Below are 20,181 nucleotides of genomic sequence, written 5' to 3'. Positions count from 1 at the left end.
AGGTTTTATTGTCATTCATGCATGTTTCAGTAATTTAGCGATCTCTCCTGGGCCCTATTTGAACTTTTCTTACCGTAAGCAGCGGGATTCTGTCCAATGCTCAGCCCACAAGCCTTCATCATCTGTACTCCCACACCACAATCCTCAAAACCATAACTGAAATGCGTAATACCTATTAATCTGTTGTTTTCATGAATATAGCATTTTCAAAACAATAAAAGCTAACACGGTGATCTAAATATGTTGTGTTAGCAGTTAATACCACCGAAGTAAAATACCCCCTCTTTAAGTTACCCTCCCAGTTTAAGTGTTTGTAGAGGCATTCCCAACAACACCAGACTCATAAGACTGATCCTGCTCTTCATTATGACAAAATGCTGACAGCTTAGCGTGCTCTTTCAGCCTCTTCAGTGGATGGCCCCGTTCCCTTCTGTAAGCCTGCGCTGATGGGATAAAAGGTGATCGATGTGAGAAAACCAGCAGAAGAGCAGGAGGATTTAAGGGCCTGCCAGTCTAATTGAGCTCAATTATAAAATCGGCAGTAATGACTCTAATGTTGATTTTTCTCGTGAAGTCGAGTAATCTCCCGCTGTCACGCAGAAATGTTGGAGTGGATGATAAGAACAGAGAAGCGAGAGAGGGAGGAGGAAGAGGGAGTGAGAGAAAGAGAGAAGGAGAGAGGGAGGGTGTGTGTACAAAAGCCAGATTTGCATGCTAATGGGCTACGCTGATATGAAGGGTGTTTAGTAGAACAGAAAGCAGCAATTATGCACTAGTTTGAAGGGAGATTGGCAAGTTAACATGATGAAGAGCGATTAGAACTGATGCAAAAAGATGAGACTGAATTAAGTTACAAGAAAGGTGAAAGGGCTACTACTACTACATTTACTACTACTACTTAGTGTTGTCTCGATACTAGAATTTGTGGTGTAAAAGCAAAATAAATCATTTGTCATTGTGAGCTGTAAAGTTAATTAATGCTTTTATCATATAGCTTCTGTAGTGGTGAAGGGCAAATGCTTTACTGACCTCATTACAGTAACATCTGTGGTCCAGAAATACTTGACAATGCCTGAACTCATTAGATCTCTGAAGCTAAGCAGGGTTGAGCCTGGTTAGTACTCGGATGATTGGGAGACCACTGGGGATACCGAATGCCACAGTGGGGAGACAGTGTTTCTAGCACAAACTGTTGTTGTGTCCTTATGCAAGAGCCATTGCTGAATGTGGTGTGCCTGAGGGATTTTTAGTGGTCAGAGAGGCCAAGTGTGGTGTGAATGAATAATGCAATGTAAAGTGCTTTAGGTGTCTTGAAATGCTCTATGAATCCAACGCATTAAAAATAATTAAACTAAATTGAATATTAAGTTATGAATGTAAAAAATAGATTTATAGAAAAAAGAAGTTTGTCGAAGCTGGTTAGTATTTAATGGTTGGTATTAATATTCTATTGGTTACATGTGGATTAACTTTAATAGTGTTTGAGAAATAATGATGACAAAAAAAATAAATGTCATGTCTCCTCTTGCGATAATCCGAAACTCAATTCCCACACTGAGACGACTCCAGGTTTTGGCTTGGGCACCGTGAGACATTCCTTTGGTTGGATTGCCTAAGAGGGAGCAGAGCCAGGCTGACATCACCACTGTGTAGTCTAGCCTCTTGTGATACCCACCACACTCCTCCTCTGTACTACACCGAGAACCATCAGCACCCAAGGGCCCCGGCACCCGAGATAGTGGCACTTTAGCGCTGGATACTGGCTCTCCTTCAGCAGATAGCACCCTTCTCACTGTCAGCAACACCAGTCGAAATGAGGTTAAATGGGCCTATCTGCACACCATGGAAGACTCCTCTATTTATATTAACTGTGCAACGGAGCCAGGGCTGTTCTTGGAAATGGTTATAAATAAGCATGGAGGTGTCCACAAGGATGGCTTTTTGTCCTGCCTGTACAGTAGTCTTTTGTCTAGAGAAATCAGACGCAGATGTGTTACTAGGCCTGTCATCGTAATTACTATATTGATCCATTGTGAGTAAGTCTACAAGTGATAAAAGCTTTATGTTGATTTGAACATTTCGGTTTCTTGTGCCGGTTATTCTGATGTCATCTTCTGAAAATACCAGATTTTGAGCATTATTATATATTCTGTAAGGATGTAATGATACCCAAATCTCTTGGTATGATATTTTCATGATATAAATCTCACAGTTCAATATTTATTGCGATATTTTGTGGAGAATAACAAAACTGTGAACATGTTACTTTTTCCTTTTAAAATGCCTTGATAAGACTTTGGTTCTGTCATAATCCAAACAATTAAGATTTAAACATGATTATAACAGTTATTTCTTCATGTATTTGGCAGTGAAATTGAGCAAAGGCTCATGGTCTATGTAGTTCCCTCTGTTTTTGTAGCTATAGCACCACACTATAACTTACGAAACTTGTAATTCTATATATATCGTGAAGGTCCACGATATTATCGAGAGCCTTGACGACACGATAGCACGATATTTCGGTTATTGATACATTCCTAATATTTTGTCCTTCTAATTACATTCATTTTAAATTATAAATCAAGGAGTATAGGGTTGTCAAAAGTATCAGATTAGTAGTATCAGATACTAATCAATACAACTAGGATTGACACTACATACTCATGTAAGTAAGTCAATCGACACTAAAAAAAGAAAGAAAATTGGACTTTTCTGTAATAGTTTTTAGTATAATCCTGAGCTGTATCAGAACAAGTATAAGAGTACATAGACTAGTATATGCCCGTGGACCACTATGGAACCTCCCTGGACAGCTGATGGATAACATACACATAAGAACACATGATAATATACAAGAAAGTACTACGATTTAATGTTGAAAATCACATTAAATTGTCTAAAGAAATTATCATCATGGTATCGGAATCAGTATTGAGTATGGAGTCCATTCCTGGGTGTAGAAAGAAAGTTAGAAATTTTAGTATCGTGACAACATTTGGCTGATCACGATAATTGCTATATTGACTTATTGTTCAAAATATGAATGATGGAACAATACTAGTATATTTTGGAGCTCAGTGTCTATCATGGATACTTCTTTGCACTACTGAGAAATTTGGGGTAATTTTTTGCCTCTCCTATACAATTTGAGCCATTAAATGTTGAATTAATAGCTTCTATGACTCATTACAGATGCAAACTAACTACTAAAAGTGTTTCTCTCTGCTGTTTATTTATTGCAGCTCATGATTTTTTAACAGCATTGTAGATTTAGAATAGATTTTGTGGTTTAAATCTGCTCTTGGGTTTTTGTATCAGTGTCATAAATACTGTAAGTTTCACTATTATCATTTATCACTTATATTTATTTCAGCTATAATAGTATATCACACTTCAAAATCTGTTATGGGAAGATGTAATTTGTGAAAGCTATGTATTGTGATCTTAAAAGTGAGTTTTACTGGTACATCATTTCTTCATGGGACAGATTAGTACTAGTACTGGTACTGTGGCAAGTACTGTACTATCTAATTACAGAGGAGATAGAAATCGTGTATTATTTATAAGGTTGCCATGAAAATCTGGAATCAATCTGTACTAAAACTAGTATAAAACTAGTTTGAGCAGGTATCGATACTAAAACTTATACTTAACAGGTATGTGACAATATAGATTTGCATATGTACATAAGATCATATAAAAAAGTACTGTGATTAATGTTGAAAATCCCATTCTATTCTATCTAAATAAAGACTGTTTTTAATGATCATTAAGGTACCGGAATCTGTTGAGTAGCAAGTCTAAGTTTGTATTTTTATTATGACACACTATTTATTCATATACAAGCAAAACTCTAGCTAACACACACAATGATTTCTCCTTGGTGTATGGAGACAGACGGTATACAACTCTAAAGAAATTACAATTGTAACTGAGTTAAACATCCTGTCCAATCCTTTTAATCAGAACTGCATAAGATGTAAATGTACAGCACAGTCTGTAGAGCACAAATACAAAAGCATCTACATCTCAGCTTGGTGTTGTCACATCATATGCACGAGTGGTCTCAGAGTTTGGAAACAACTGATCTAAAAATAGTTAAAAGTGTCATTTGAACGCACTGGAAATAATTATTTGAACAAACAACTTCCAACGGAATGGTGAACTTGTAACTTTCCCCTATTTGAAACCCCCTTGATGCCAACCACACAATCGACCTTATCTCCCACCATCTTTTTCCACTGCACTATTTTGGAGATTTGGGGAAAATGAGAGTAGCAGCTGTTGAGTTGAGGTAACATCCACCAAAAACCCACTTACACAGAGTCTAAACGTAATCAGATGGAGCACAATTTCCACCATTTGAGTTACACTTACTTAAGTAATCTTTTGAAGAAACTGTAGTTTACAGAGTAGTTTTTGGACATCGTACTACTACTCCTACTTGAGTAATATTTAATTTGACATAACAGTACTCTTACTTGCACTTTTACATTTGTGTTTCTCGCACTGCTACATCAGATATGATTTTGTTTTTCTCATTTTTATGTCTGTCTTTGGAACTACAAGATTTGGTGCATTATTTAATATTTTGGTGTTCCATTTACATTCACTAAAAATTACAAATCAGATGTTATGTTACTCTTATTTGAGTAGTAGCTGTAGTTCTGAGTATCGAGTCAATTCCTTAGTGTCAAAATTGAGTTTGAAATTTGAGTATCGTGACAATAGAACTTGAGTAATATTTTAAAGAACCATTACTCTTTGTACAATTTTTTGACTCCACCCACCTCTGATGATTCAAACTTACCCAAAAGCTGGACTCCTCTGGTCAGCCCGTACACGTCTATGAGCGCCCAGAGTGGTTCAGACATGTGCACGCCGCTGAAGAAAAGCATGGGGCTGGATTGGTTGACGCGGTAGAAGACACGCCCCTTCTTGTCCACCCAGAAGGAGATGATGGTGCCTTCGTTGGAGAGCTCCTCTGGTAAAGCCTTGGCCCAGAAGCCGCTCTGAGACACCAGGTCGGGGCAGGCGTACTTGGGCAGGTGGTCCGGGTTGATCCTCGAAGGGTCTTTTGAAGTGAAGCCCAGACGCAGGGCACCACTCCAGCAGCACTGCTTCTTCGTGATCTGAGGAGAGCATTGAGAAATATGAGGTTTTGAGAAATGTTTTACTTTTATTTTGAAATAGTTTAAATTTTGCTGATAAATTAGAATTAGGTACTTTGACAGAAAAGTAATCATAATTTATTTCTCCTTTTTATCAGTCACGATTTTCCAAATGAATTAGATTTTTTTTTCCAAATATGGCTTTTCATATATTGTTCATGAAGATAGAGAATTCAGTCTTTTAGCGATTTCGCACCAACATATATCCCTCTAAACCCTAAATTTGTTTTTCTAAAATAAAAATTTTGCACAAATTGCACAAACATTTAACACCTATATGTTTAAATGTGGTTGCTAATGTAAATAGAATAAGGGTACCTATTTACAATACAATAGTAAAACATAGACATATTTTGTTTCTGTTTACATTAAAGTTAAACTGGATCACTGTGCTTGACAACTGACTGCAATTTCCTACAAAAGTTGAAAGGTTTTCTATAGAGGGAACCCACCCAAAAACTGACAAGGTAAGGCAAAAAAAAACAACAAACAAATAAAAAAAAACATATTTGAACTAGGATCGCCTTGCTGTGCTCCTTCATAACCCGATTTTTTTAAACAATCCTTCACAAATTTTACATGTTTCATTTAAAGCTGGGCATTATGTCAAAAAATTAATTATTACCTCCGCCAAGGAGGTTATGTTTTTGCCGGCGTTTGTCTGTTTGTTTGTTTGTTTGTTTGACTCTTAGCAACTTAACTCAAAAAGTTATGGACCGATTTTGATGAAATTTTCAGGATTTGTTAGAAATGTGAAAAGGAAGAACTGATTTCATTTTGGGGGTGATCTGGAAGAAATCCTGGATTCTGGATCACTTTGAAATTTTAGTTAACATTGTGGTAAATGGGGCCAAAAATTTTGTTTCTCAATATCTCGGTTAATTATTGACCAAATCCCATGAAATTTGACTCAGGGATGGACAATGGGATCCTCTTTCATATTCCAAAGGCTGATCCAGATCTGATCCAGAAGACTGATTTTATTGCAATTTATATAAAAAATGGGGGTAGTCCTTGGCAGAGGTCTGCGCTTTCTGAGTGCTTTTCTAGTTATTGTTCTTTTTTTGCTCATACTGTTTGACTAGAAGTTTCTATTTTATTTTCTCTTTCTTCTTTGGTATAACATATGAACAGGGCCCACTCTTAAAATAACATAGATGAATTAATTCATTATAACCATATAAGAGAAATGTCCTACAAAGTCTGAACTCTGCTTCAAACCTTTTAGTTTTTTACCTTTTACTGACAGAGGACTGACTGTAGACCTCTCAATTAAAAAGACCCAAGCTAATCAGTGACTACTCAAATGTATTACATCTCCATTCAGTTAAAATGTAATTAAATGTAATTGTCAACCCCAGCCCAGTGTGTTTGTTTACCTTGAGTCGGACCTGCTCGTACACGGCGATGGGCCTGTTGGTGAAGGTGATGCCATTGCAGAAGCTCCCCTGTCTCTTGACGATCCTCTGGGACTGGTCCATGAGGATCTGACAGCCTTTGGTGCTGGGGTGGAAGAGGAGAGGGGAGGAGGACAGAGCACAGGGCTGGAGGGGAGGGCAGCGCTTGGGCTTGTGATGGCATCGCTGCGTTGTCGTGGGATATGGGACGCTCATAGTGTCTGTGAAGGGAAATCATCAGGGTTAGGTTATGCCTGTTACAGTGCACCAAAAGGGTTATACAAAAGGGCTTTGAATCGTAATTACAGTTTGAAAGACTGTAATTAGCAAATTAGCAAAGATAAGTAACATAATTTCCTCTCCAAACTAAATATTCAGTTTTAATTTAAAATGTTACGATTCCCCGAGTGCAAAGACTGCAGCAGGATATGGTAGTGAAAAGACCATGCACCACAAGCTATAAGTTATGAGAACACCTTGTGTCAGCTGTTTCCAGTTTACATAAAACGACTTGTTTTGAGGCTCTAAAATTTAAAAAATCAGAGCATTGCACTTTGAGATTAGATGCAAGTCAATACTGTTATTTGTGAAATGTGGTGCCTAATGATTTTTAATGCACAGAAGATAAATGGCACAGGAAGTATCTACTATCTCTAATCTACAGCATATTCACCATGATCCTCGCTACACATGAGGAACTACTCTCACCTTTTTACTTTTAAACAACGCTTCAAGCTGGATTTAGAGCACTGTTTTGTGGACTGGGAGTTACTATTTGCAAAGGACAAATTCTATTGATTATATAGATGAGATTGTGCAGTTTAATTTTATAGCTTTAGAAGAGTTGAGTAATAAAGTTGTCTCTATTTGATGAGTTTGTATCGTGTGCTCCTCTGTCCGTCACACTTTCTGGTATTTTACTAGCTGTGGCTGTGGTGATGTTTTGTGTTTACGATATAACAGAGCAGCTCAGAATCGCCATACGAGGATCCAGTAGTGTGTGGCGGGCTGAACTCTATATAAAACCTGTTAACTGTGTAGTTCTTAAATGCATGTGATTCTTGTATTAGCAGTTCTAGTTCAAATTTCAGTCTTCACTCAAACATTTCACAAGTGCACTCTGAACAGAATCTCAAATCAGAAAAATTACAATTGGATTTTTCAGCTCTGCTATCTGCAAAGTCAACAAAAATGTTAAACTGCTTTATATGCTCAATATTGTTGCTTTTGACCAAGATAAGATGTAGCCATCAAAACTGTGAGGAGTTTTGTTGTTCACAGAATTATAAAATGCATGTGGTCCAATACCAAAATATTTTAAATGAAAAACAAGGTAATTTTCTGTATTTTATCAGTCCAAGCTTTATCACGTCACCAAAGTGTGTGCACCTGCTATCAAAAGATGAAGTCCAGGCCAAAATAAATTGATTGCAAAGATATAGGGACTTGACGGCCACAGGCACACGCACGTCATGCACATGAAAGGGGAAAATACAGCTGTGCAAAGTTAGTCAAATGACCCTTATTTTACTAATGGTTATTCTGGCTATAAAGCTGTATTTGATTTGGCTTGTGATACATCAGATGAATTCTGTATAACGGGAACACATTTTAGGATTAAAGGGATAGTTTGTAAGATTTTGATTTTAAATATCACAAACATGACTTAAACATGATGAAATTGAATTACTGATTTAATGATAACAGTGATGCTCAATTATATAAACAGTGGACATGATCAACAGGTTGTTTATGTAATAATTTGGAGTTTTGGTTCTTAAGATTACTATCCCAAAAGCCATGACATGAATCTCTCAATGCCAGTCCATGCTGAACTCCAAATGCCTGAGCACCTGCATGAAAAGCTTGTATGTGTTCTCCATCTGCAGGTTAAGGCACTGGCAGAGGTGGGACCAAGCCGTTATTTTGCAAGTCTCAAGTAAGCCTCAAGTCTTTGACCTCAAGTCTGAGTCCCAAGTCAAATACAGGCAAGTCCAAATTGAGACTCGAGTCAGTTGCCCAAAGTCCAAGTCAAGTCCAAGTCATTTCAAGTCTTTAAACCAAAGTACCAAATATAGCTTAGATTTTTGCAGTTTATATGAATGTTAAGATAAACTGTACTTATAAAGTCATAGTATATTTATGAGTATTTATAGAGTATAGAAGAGTTGTAGAAATACTATTTTTTTCCTTTTTAAATGTCTTGACAAGATCTTAGAGTGAATCATTAGGCTCAGAATAGAAAGAATTCCAATTTAAAAGAGCTTCTCAAGTCTTCTCAAGTCACAGGCCTCTAGTCCGAGTCAAGTCCCAAGTCACTGACCTTCAAGTCTAAGTCGAGTCCCAAGTCTTAGTCCATTTTATCAAGTCAAGTCTCAAGTCCTAAAAATAGTGACTCAAATCTGACTCGAGTCCAAGTCACGACTTGCAAGTCCCCACCTCTCGGCACTGGGAACCCAGCTTCAGTTGTGATTGCTCATTTTCAATATAGTGTAAAATAGACATTTTGGACATGAATTGGTTAATTTTCCTGTGTTTCTTTTTAGATGACTAACAAAATATTCATGCTATTTTCAGGATTCAGTAAATGCTTTTATGAGCTGATGGAAATCTACAGCCATCTACTGCCTTGGGCGAATGAACACACATGGCAGCCATTCTGCGTCAGTGGTCTTTTTTACCACCAACAATGACTTCCAAGGACACAGTAGCTGTATGCACTGCCAGTAACTGGGAATAAAACCACATATCTTTTGATTAGTGGGCAACTATCTTTACTAATTGAACTTTTGACATCCCAAACTATCACTTCAATACCTTGAGGCAAATATATTCAATGTATCATGTAGGTGGTAAAAGCCAGTGTATGCAACCCATATACACATATATATAAGTGTGTGTATATAACTACTGCAAAGTGCAACTGGAAATGAAGGAAGTGGCAAAAATTAGCCACGGAAAAAAAACATGTGACTCATACCAATCACCAGTTTTCTACTTCCTCCTCTGAGAAAAGGTGAAATATAGTCCGCCCTACTTATAAGAAAAATATTCCTGATAAATCACGTCCCTTCTGTCAGTGTGTGTGTGCATGGTGACAGATTTAGTGGAGGAATCTTGGGTAAAGAGTGCACATAAGTCCCTCCTGGAGCCAAATGGTCCCTGTCTCCCGCTGCTGGTGGTTTGAAAACACTTCTCACATGATGTTTGGATTCATTTAGAGCCAGACTTCTGATGATTCATAGAAGCAAAGGATATCTCACTCTCCTGATGTGTCAACAAGTCTCATATTCTATGCATGAAAAATAGGATTAAAAGAAACGCTAAACTTACGAACTAAACCTAAAAAGTTGAAATGTTGTGTAAAAACCTCAAATAAGGACACAGGTGAGGACAAGACATCGCTTTGACATAGCCCACATCAGCTTTGAAAAAAATATGTGATTTTACGCAATGCAATTAGATTTTAATAACAGGACTCTGTTCAATGTTCACAGTTTAACACATTCATAAGATCTGACAAAAAACATGAACTAACACAAAAATCACATTTCAGAACAGTTTGTGTATGTACAGATATAAACTATAGGGTTAACAGTTTTAATGTACAATCAGAGGATATATTGCTGCAGGGATTTGCTAATTGCGAATTTAATTGGGATTAATTGTGCAGCCCTATTCTCGGTAGTAAAATTGTATTTACTAACTATTAGCAAAGCACCACCAATAATGCTAAAAATATCCATGTAACTGAATTAAATTTTTTAGGCTTGACTAGAGATGCACGAATCCAACTTTTTCAGTTCTGATGCATATTCTGATAATACAGCTTTAAGTAGCAACCAATACCAGTGTAGAGACATTTATTTCCTTAAAACAAAAAATAAAATAAGACAAAAGTGATCCAAATTTGTTAAGTAGCTGTTATTTATCCCTCAAGTACCTACTGAACAAATTTATCTAAAAAGAAGCTCAGACATTACGAGCCAGTAAATAGTCTTATTACATGAATTTATATGTCCGACCAGCTTATTTCTGTAATATTATAATACAATATAGCATCGCAGTAAGACCTGTTATCCTATGTTTTATGAGATTTCCCCTTTTCTTTCTTATCCTGTCCCATATTAGCCAGCCTCCTCTTCTGTTATCTCAGGTTGGCCAGAGTGACCTTGGTGGTTTAGAGCTGTCATCCCAGTACAGTGATCATTTACCCCAAAAGCCACAGCCTCTACACCATTTTAGTTGCAACGTCAAGTTTGGAGATGACCTGGAGAGAACTGTAAATGATCCCAAAATGGATTCGTTTTGATACGTCTTCAATTACGACTATATATAGACTACCGCAAATGCTAATAGAATCTGCTAATGTTTGGATTTGATTTTCCCTTGTCCAAGAGCACCTTCAAAACATGAATTATCTTGACTAAAACTTCCTGTCCTCCACTGTTTTCAAAGTGTCAAGAGTCTGTTTTGGATTTATCTATTTTTTATTCATCTTTTTCATTGCAGTTTTGCTAAGGTTGTGTGCTTCATATCTCTCTATCTTGTAAAATAGATCTTGATGTCAATGGGCCCTAATCTGGTTATGAGGTTAAAGAAGACACATTGTGCTTTTGTCTGCTGTATAGTTATAATCCATGACATCTATCTATATCTATTTGTATCACTGATTAAATAATATTGGAAAACGAAATAAGTACAGAGAAGTGGCAGTGAAAACGGGGATTGATTGGTAACATGGTGTCTTGAAAATAAGCGACTAAAGATTACTCGAACATGCTTAAATCACTCCAAATTCAACTTCAGATGATATAACACAGGTAAAAGTTAAAAAAAGAGTTGATTTTGTATAATACGTCTGCTTTAAGGTTTACTTTTTAACCCTCATTGGGGAAATTAGCTCTCTGCATTTGGCCCATCCTTCAATGCTACTAAGACATTGGAACTCAACTTCAGATCTTGAGCTGGGCTTGGTCAGGAGAACCTTAGCTGGAAGATTTTGGTGTGTATTTTGGTTTGATGGGAAAGAAGTGCCCAGAGAAAACCTGTTCTAATCAAGCACTGTATTCCCTCTTCAGAAATGTTGCAATACCAGACCCTGAATTTATTAAAAAAAAGTCTCAATATTTGTCAGCCAATTCACTCATTTACTTTCCCAAGAACTCCTCCTCGGCTCCAGCCAAGTGTTCTGGCCTGACTGTAGCTCTGGTCTTGGTTGTGTCGCAGGAGAACAATGCGCTATTGTACTGCCTGGACAACAGAGGTCTATAATGAAGTCATAACAGCTCCTCGGACTATACAGCGAGCATGATGTCAGAGGAGACGTGAGCTCTTCAGGAAGACACCAGGACTGTATTGTCCAGCGCAGTGACCAGAGCGGCTCTCAGCTTCCTGTTTGTCTCACATAAGCACCTCTGAGGGCTCGTTCAGAGAGTGAGGTCATCTTAGGGAGCGTGGGTTGGGTTAAATCCTTCAATATTAGGAAAATAAGAAGAATGTAATGTGTGAGTGAATTCTGTTGCACGCAGGCCTGTCACGATCATTTCTATATCGACTTATTGTTCATTCAAGGTGCTATATTACACAGTATTGACTCATGTGAGCTTTAAACCATGTTCAAATGCTTTTACCTCATCAGAAACTAAACATAACCCAGAGTTGCTTTGTTTCATTCACACATGTTTGAGTAATCCTTTATTATTAGTCTGTCTACATTTCCCAAACATAAAATGCTCAGTTCCGCCGCGTGATGTTATGTTGTGGTAGATTTCAAGTTAACAGCTACCATTTCCTTGCTACATAGACATTGGCAATTCCAGGGCTAAAATTATCCAAATGATTCACTGATTCTAGTGTTTGTTACTCAAACATGTCTGAATGAAACGAAACAAAAACTCCAGGTATGTTTTTGATGAGCTGGAGGTTGAATAAACAACACATGGCTAATTGTAGATACCAATTAACTAGTGACGTACTTTTTAATTATTACAACTCATTTTTTATATGATTAATTTTTGAGATTATCAGTGCTTTGGTGTCTTACATTTATAATTACTATTAACATAATTAAAAAGTCTTGAGTCTGTGTATTGGCCTTGTTTAGACTGTACGCCATCTTAAACCACACAAAAGTAAACAAAGTAAAATGACAGTTCTACTTGTGGTGGTTGACAGTTGAAGGCGATTTACAGCTGATTTAACTGAAGTTGATGCACTTGGACAGATTTCTGTTCAGTTGTTGAACTTGCCAAACATGTGAACAGACTGACCTACAATTCTCGGTTTACTTCTTTCTACGTGGCTTATTTAGAACTATTCATGCACATTTAATTGATAGATTGTCCTTATTGTTGTTCTGTTTTGTACTTCTTAGAAAGTAAAAAGCCCAGCCCTGTAAAACAAGTTATTTGATCCTACACCAACCTAAACTTAAGAGAAACTAAATACCAATGGTATTTAGCACACATTGTGCTAATATTAAAGGGACTGGTTTAGATGTAGACTTAGACTTAGACAAGAATTAGACAATCTTTACTGATTATTGGTTTAAAAAAGGTCCTACAATTACAACTGAATCTGGGTCGCCAGTTCCTAAACTGCATATTTAGCACACATACAGGTTTATCTCATTTTCAAGAAATAGAAAAGGCATGCGCAGAACCTCCAGTATTCACTCACTGAGCTGCAGAGGCTGCACTAGCACTGGTTAAAGATTGGCCGCAGGTTCTGGGATTTCGCTAGTGAGGATTCAGATGAGACTCATTCTGCTTTCTAACTGGATAATCATCATGAGACCCAAAGCACCAAATTAAAACATTAACAACTTGGCCATCATGTCAAGTGTTTTTACTTTTTGTATTAATTATAAAAAGTATTAATTATACTTTAACTGTATTAACTAAAAGAAATTCAGGATATTGTATGTGTATTGTATTGTATCAGCATATTTGATTTGAACATGTTTACCTCAAAAACATGACCAAACTGGGGACACAGTTCATAGTGTAGTATATTTAAAATCAAAATCTTTATTCCTTTAAACCACAAAATGTAATTTGAAGTATGATTAAATCATGTTTTCTGCTGTTAAACAAATAAATCACAACATTCTAAATCCTGGATGACAATTTTAAATACAACATTATTAATCCATATATATATCTCTTATAGCTTCCTCTCCTATTTACACCCCTAGTAAGCAAAGCAAACAGTCACTATTGTACAAACCATTGTCGTTAACACATTGACTGTCACTGTCTGTTTACAAAGGCGCGCAGTCTGCCAGTGAGGTCCAGGCTAACACAGACCAGAGTCCCGTCTCCGTGATCCAGGTACCGGACGTCACACAGCAATGGCCCCAGGAACCGGCACTCAAAAGCTCTAGTGTGGACTTGGCTGCTACTACCGACCAGTGACAAACAAAACATGAGTAAATAAAGACGAGATCTGGTTAGCATCACCGGTTTGTAATACCATTCTGTGCCTTAGCCCCAAGGTTGAGCTCAGAAGCCTAATCACATCACAATAGGTTTACGTTCATGTTAGTGAAATTGAACATATGATCCACAAATGTTGAACAATAATGGCACCGCTTTCTGAAGCTATTGTGAAGAGATGGTTTCACTTTTGTTTATTTATGTTGACAAAGAAGATGTTGAACTTCGTTTTTGTTTCATGTGGATGGGCCAAGTAATTACAGAGATATTAACCATAAACCAGGACAACAAATCTGTAATCTGAGGTTAAACAGGAAATTCCACCACAGAATTCGGCACTGTCGTTCATCTTAATTTTAAAGGTGCACTGCTCAACGTTTCTAGTGGAGGGTCCACCACTTGATGTCACCATGGAAGTGTTATTGCTTTGTGGAGATTGTAGATTAAACATATCTATCACACGAGAGACAAGCGGCACTACACTGCTACAATTACAATTCAGATCTGTGGAGAGTTGCCCCCATTCACAGAAGGAGTTATTGTATTTTTGAGCAATAGAAACACCCATAATGAATGAATGCTAGATGTTTAAAGTCATGGAACATTCCAGAGAAAGCAATACCATCTCCAAGGAGACAAGCAGGTGACAAACTCTCCATGTAAACACGACCTGATTATTTTAATTGTACGATTCCAAACTAACAGAATTCTCAGTAAAATGAAGACATAACAATACCAGGAGTATGACAAGGTAATGACAGGTGGTAAACATTAGAATAATAAGAGACATCCACATAATTGTTGCCTTGGTCACACAAAGAGCAAAGAAAATTGGAGATCATTTAGTTATGTTTTGGTTGCTTAAAGGTCCTATTACACATGATTCTTGTGAGCTTCAAGCCCTGTTATAATATTGTTATCTCATCAAAAACAGACCTGGAATTGTGTTTTGTTTCACTCACACATGTTTGAAGAACCCTTTATTATTAGTCTGTCTACTTCGCCAAACCTCAAAACGCTCTGTTCCACCTTGTGATGTCATGAAGGCAGTTTTAAACTTAACAATGATCTTTTTATCTTTTGTTTAGAGATTGGGCTGAAATGAGTGTTGTTAGTTTGAGAAAATAACTTGTATGCTTAAATATGCAGGAATTGTGTGTTAAATTTGTGTCAATGAAACAAAACACAACTCCAGGTATGTTTCTTATGAGGAAACAACATTATAACATTGATCTGAAAATAGCATAATATGGACCTTTTATGGTTTATTCAAAAGATAGTGATGATCCCTGTGAGACTGAATAATGGAATAATACCACCACTTTTTGCCATGATAAGGAAAACAAAACTAAACAAATCTGCTTAATGGGAAGACGCTGTACTTTTTGGTAGTTTCTGTTTCATGTGGATAGGCCCAGTAATTACAGAGACATTAGTCATGAACCAGACCAAAATACCTCAGTTTTTTTTCAGTGAAACTTCACATTCTAACGTAGGATTCTCACCTCATCTGCCCTCCAGCTCAACTGTACACTATGGATTTACAGTTAAGACCGTTTAGAATGACATCACATTAACCCAACCTATATAGAAAGGAGCTCTCATTAATCTATTCAAAAAGGAGATCAGGTTTTGTACATAAGTATTGGAACTATTACACGCAAGTCCAAAAAAGATATTCTAGTTCTTCTGGGGTATAGTCTTTAGGGTCAGGTAATGATAAATGATAAGGCGAATGCACTGCCACACTATCCACATAGCTGTTCCAGTACTATTATACTAGTAGATAAAAGGCTAGTAGTAATAACTGAATTTAATATTTAGGGGTGTAACAGTTTTGTTAATCTCCATAAAATATTGCAATAAATATCGTACCATGAGATGTATATCATGAAAATATCATACTGAGAGATTTGGATATTGTTACATCCCTAATCATGAACCTCTCCAACATATCGTGAGCTTTCCCATGATTTCGCAATAAATATCATACTGTGAGGATCATACCGTGACGATATATCGTATCGTGAGACCTGGATATCGTTACACCCCTATAAATGATCTTTTCTGATAAGGCTGCCCCCATTATTGTTGTCATGATACTGACATTTCAACCTCGATTTCGATACTAGGGAATAGACTATATAATATATGTGATTTTCAACATTAAATTGTAGTACTTTCCTTTATATTACCACGTGGTTTTATATTTGTGTAATTTCTGTCATCCAGGTAGTGGTCCATGGGTGTATTCATTCTAAAGCTATTCAAGAAAGATTAATTTTAACGTGACTTTTTTAGTAACGATACCTGCTCAAATGAGTCTAGTTTCAATACTAGTTTTAGTATTGATTAGTATGTGATTTTAAATATTTTTGACAACCATCTAACAACAAAAAACAAAACAAAAATCATAATACATTTATATTATAGTGTCACCCCTTACCCTGAATAGATTTGCCATTCCTAGTTCCTCCAAAAAACATTGCAAATCTATATAAAAACTGCTTGACTTGTTGATTAAAAAAAAACTAAAGCACAAACTTCCTAGCCAACCAATCCCTTGATACTACTACTACAATACCCTGTAGACCCACCATAAGCCTACCTTCCCCATTGTAACCTGTGATGTGTTCATACAGGAATGCCCTATCCACGGAGAATCCCACAGAGCCTGATGGATACAAAGCCTGGGCCTGGATTTGGACTGGGAGACATGATCAGAATTAGATTACAGTTTCACGCACTGGTTCATCTCTTGTCAGGGGGCCAAGAATTCCCAACGTGGAATCTGGGAAGGCACTAAATAGAGATGGGCCATTCCAATATGTCCGCCTGGGTCAAGGTTAATGTTAATACGGTATAAAAAATACAGGTACTATTTAAAAATGTAGGGAAGGTGTGGTGTTATGGTATGATAGCCAGGTGCTTATTTGTGTTCTTAAGAAGGAGTGGACAATTACAGAGGAATTATTGGTTATTGGAATACAATTATGTAACATTACTAAGAACAAAACTAAAAGAGAACTCCAATCTATGACTCAAAACTGTATCATAACCAGTCCTTTACTTCTTTAGAGCAATGTAACAGAAAATAATGGGGCTGTAGATGATTTAAGAAATTCTTGGTTGACTAAATACATACCCTGTGCATCTATTGATTGAATAAAAGATGGTCAGGCAAAAATACTTCAATTATTAGGGCCTCATGCAAAAAACAGTATCGCATCTTCAGTAAAAAGGCAGATTAAACTGTCTAGTTACTCCCCAAACTCCATCAAACTCGCTCCATGCTTTCTCCTTTCTGCTGCTGTTCATGTAAATCATTATAGTCTAAAAAAACAAAAAACAAAAAAATAATAAAAAAACCCTAGACAACTAATAAAAGATTTGGACAACTAAGACTCAGACTAAGACTCCATTGAGTAAACAAGTGCCGCCCTAGAGCATAGACACTCCCAGTAAACATGATTAACTTGTATCTTTATTGCCATACTTGCTTTTCTGCTATATATTTTCATGCTAGAGAAACAATCTGATAACTCATTCCACTTTTGAGCACCTGATTAAAGCTTAAAGTTGGAAACATAGAGACTGATATAGAGAATCCTGCAGCAGATGGCTTTAAGTTTGATTGTTAAGAGAAATTATTATGTGAAAGTGAAAGAATAGGAAAGTCATTTTTATGTGTTAATAATGTTTAATAACAAGAAAAAATGAACAAATAGTGGCTAAAAGGCTCAGCCAAAGTAAGAAACATTCCTATATCATTCCATTTTGCAGCACCCTAACTTAATACCCATCTATAACATCAACAAATTAAAAAGTTACCACGCTATACATTGCATGAAAACATTGCATCATTGTCAATATCACATAGGTTAATATAGTCAATGGTAAAATACACGTTTATCCAACCAGTCGTGACTTAGAAAACATAGTGAGACTTGTCTAAAGCAAAAGGCTGCGTGCAGGACACCCACGTCTCCCGCGTCGCCGAGCGCACGCTGCATCTATAACACGCATTAGCCCAATCCTCCATTATAACAACGTGAGATACATTAATGTGCTGGCTTACCGTAGAAGGTATTCCTTGTCATCTGACCTCCCATGGCTCCCGGTAAGGTGCGTTTTCCTCCCGTAGATAAACTACCGGCTGCCCCGCTGGTTTCACGGGAGCGCACACATCATTGTAACCCGATCAACGCGTGCTCCCGCTGGGTCCCTAAACAGATCGAGTCCGCTTACAAACGTTTCGAAATTGGAAAGAAGAATAAGAAAGCAGCAGCGACAGCATACAGAAGCGATGTGCACAAAGCGCCCTCCACTCCGCGCTCGCATCACGCTGGAATTAGCATAAAAGGTGGAAAGGAGGCGGGGCCAACGTGGTCGTTACCGTTCAGAGGCGCGCACGAGCCACTGTCAACAACGTGACGTGAACGTGATTTCGACCGCGCACCTACTACGTCTTCATTTTTTTTCTTACTTGAATTTAGGCCCGGTTGTTGCCTGGGATCCAAACACACTTCTTCAATGCGTTCAGAGTCATCCTTCAGTTTGTCAAGCGAGCTCTGCTGCACGATTTACAGTCTTCTTTATGCTGTTTTACGCAGTCTGAGGACAGGAGCGACGTTAGAGTTTTCAAAATAATAGAATGGTAACATTTTTATGTAGCGCTTTTCCACCTTCAAGGCACTTTACAACAAGGAACCACTCAACCATTTACACACACATTCATACAAACACTATTGTACGCAGACATAAAGGTGAGGTGGGTTAAGTGTCTTGCCCAAGGACACAGCAACGGCATTCGTCTGTGGGAGCTAGAATTGCACCAACTGGGTTATTGTTTTTGTTAATGAATGAATAAAAAAAAAAAAAAAAACATAAGTAAACCACAGCCAACAATTAGCCTACTCATTTGGAGATAAAAACTGAAATACAGATGTAGACTATTAGACACTATAGACAGACATCATACATAACGTCATACATAGCACATTTCCAAACTATACTATGTCTATTTACAATAAATATGAAAATTATAACCTGTAACTGTAAGCTTTTGTTTTGTTTAGCTTTTTAGGATCCTGTATAGCATGTTTGAATGTTGTTACCTCATCAAAAGCATACCTGAAGTTGTGTGTTGATTCATTCACACATGAGAAATCCTTTATTATTAGTCTGCCTACATCTTTAAAGCTGCAAATGCTCTGGTCCACCTTGTGATGTCACCTAGTGTTAGTTTTGAAGTTAACAGCTACCATTTACCTTTTGTTCAGTAGGGACTGGCAATTCCAGGGCTGAAATCATCCAAGTGGAGGTGTATGGAGTTTAAAAACATTGTGAATCACTTTTTGTATTACGACATGACATCACAAGGTGGAACAGAGTGTTTTTTGTTTGAGAGAAGAACTCTCAAACAAGCCTAAATATGTCAGGTTTGTGTGAATGAAACAAAACACAACTCCAGGTACGTTTGTGATGATGAAACAACATTATAACAGAGATCAGAAAATAGTGTAATATAGGCCCTTTAATTATTTAAATACGGACAATAGTAAAAAGATAAAAGTAATCATTGATAAGAGTAATTAGGCGTTTCATTTATTCAAAAGGAAAAGCAAAATGTGGTATTTCCCCACCTGTTATCAGTGCACACTCTGGTCACACTGACATTGGAGACGGTGAGTTGAGACATCAGAGTTTGTGTTGTCTGTCATAGATCTGTCATAGATCCTGATCCACAGTGACAGACGAGAACATGAAGTCTCGCTGTCATGGCGACCAAGTGAAAGCAAGTCTGTCTGCTTTTTGCACAAGGAGAATTCCAATAAACTCTGTGTAAAAACTTCAAATATAAAATAAAAGAAATAAATATTGCCCAACTAAAGACTGCCTGTTTAACACAAATATCTTGTGTAGGCAATATTTCACATTTTATTTACAATGTTTATGGTTGGTTGGTTTATTACAATGCTATAATTTGCTTATTGCAGTGCATTATATTGAGTGTTCTATTATGTTTAATTGAAAGAGGATATAAAACACAACGTCATTCTATTCATTGTTTGAGTATTAGTCATACCAGTACACCATTAATTAAAATTTTTTACACCAGGTGCCCTACCTGTGCCTTTTGTTTTTCCAACTGAGTCACCAGCATTTTATTGT

General features: G+C 37.1%; 1 protein-coding gene across 1 annotated transcript in view; it reads right to left on the bottom strand.

The window, feature by feature from the left end:
* neurl1ab (neuralized E3 ubiquitin protein ligase 1Ab) overlaps positions 1-18,300 on the bottom strand; it is a 51,995-nt gene extending 33,695 nt beyond the window's left edge. The window contains 3 exon segments of the mRNA XM_020921386.2: positions 4,811-5,132; positions 6,551-6,789; positions 18,086-18,300. Of these exon segments, the coding sequence (XP_020777045.2) occupies positions 4,811-5,132; positions 6,551-6,789; positions 18,086-18,119 (595 nt within the window). The 5' untranslated portion in view covers positions 18,120-18,300.
* Positions 18,301-20,181: the final 1,881 nt, after the last annotated feature.

Source organism: Boleophthalmus pectinirostris, unplaced genomic scaffold (assembly GCF_026225935.1).
Source record: "Boleophthalmus pectinirostris isolate CB_2022bp ecotype Guang Dong unplaced genomic scaffold, ASM2622593v1 HiC_scaffold_5, whole genome shotgun sequence".
NCBI lineage: Eukaryota > Metazoa > Chordata > Actinopteri > Gobiiformes > Gobiidae > Boleophthalmus > Boleophthalmus pectinirostris.
This window is presented reverse-complemented; position numbering and strand designations above follow the sequence as displayed.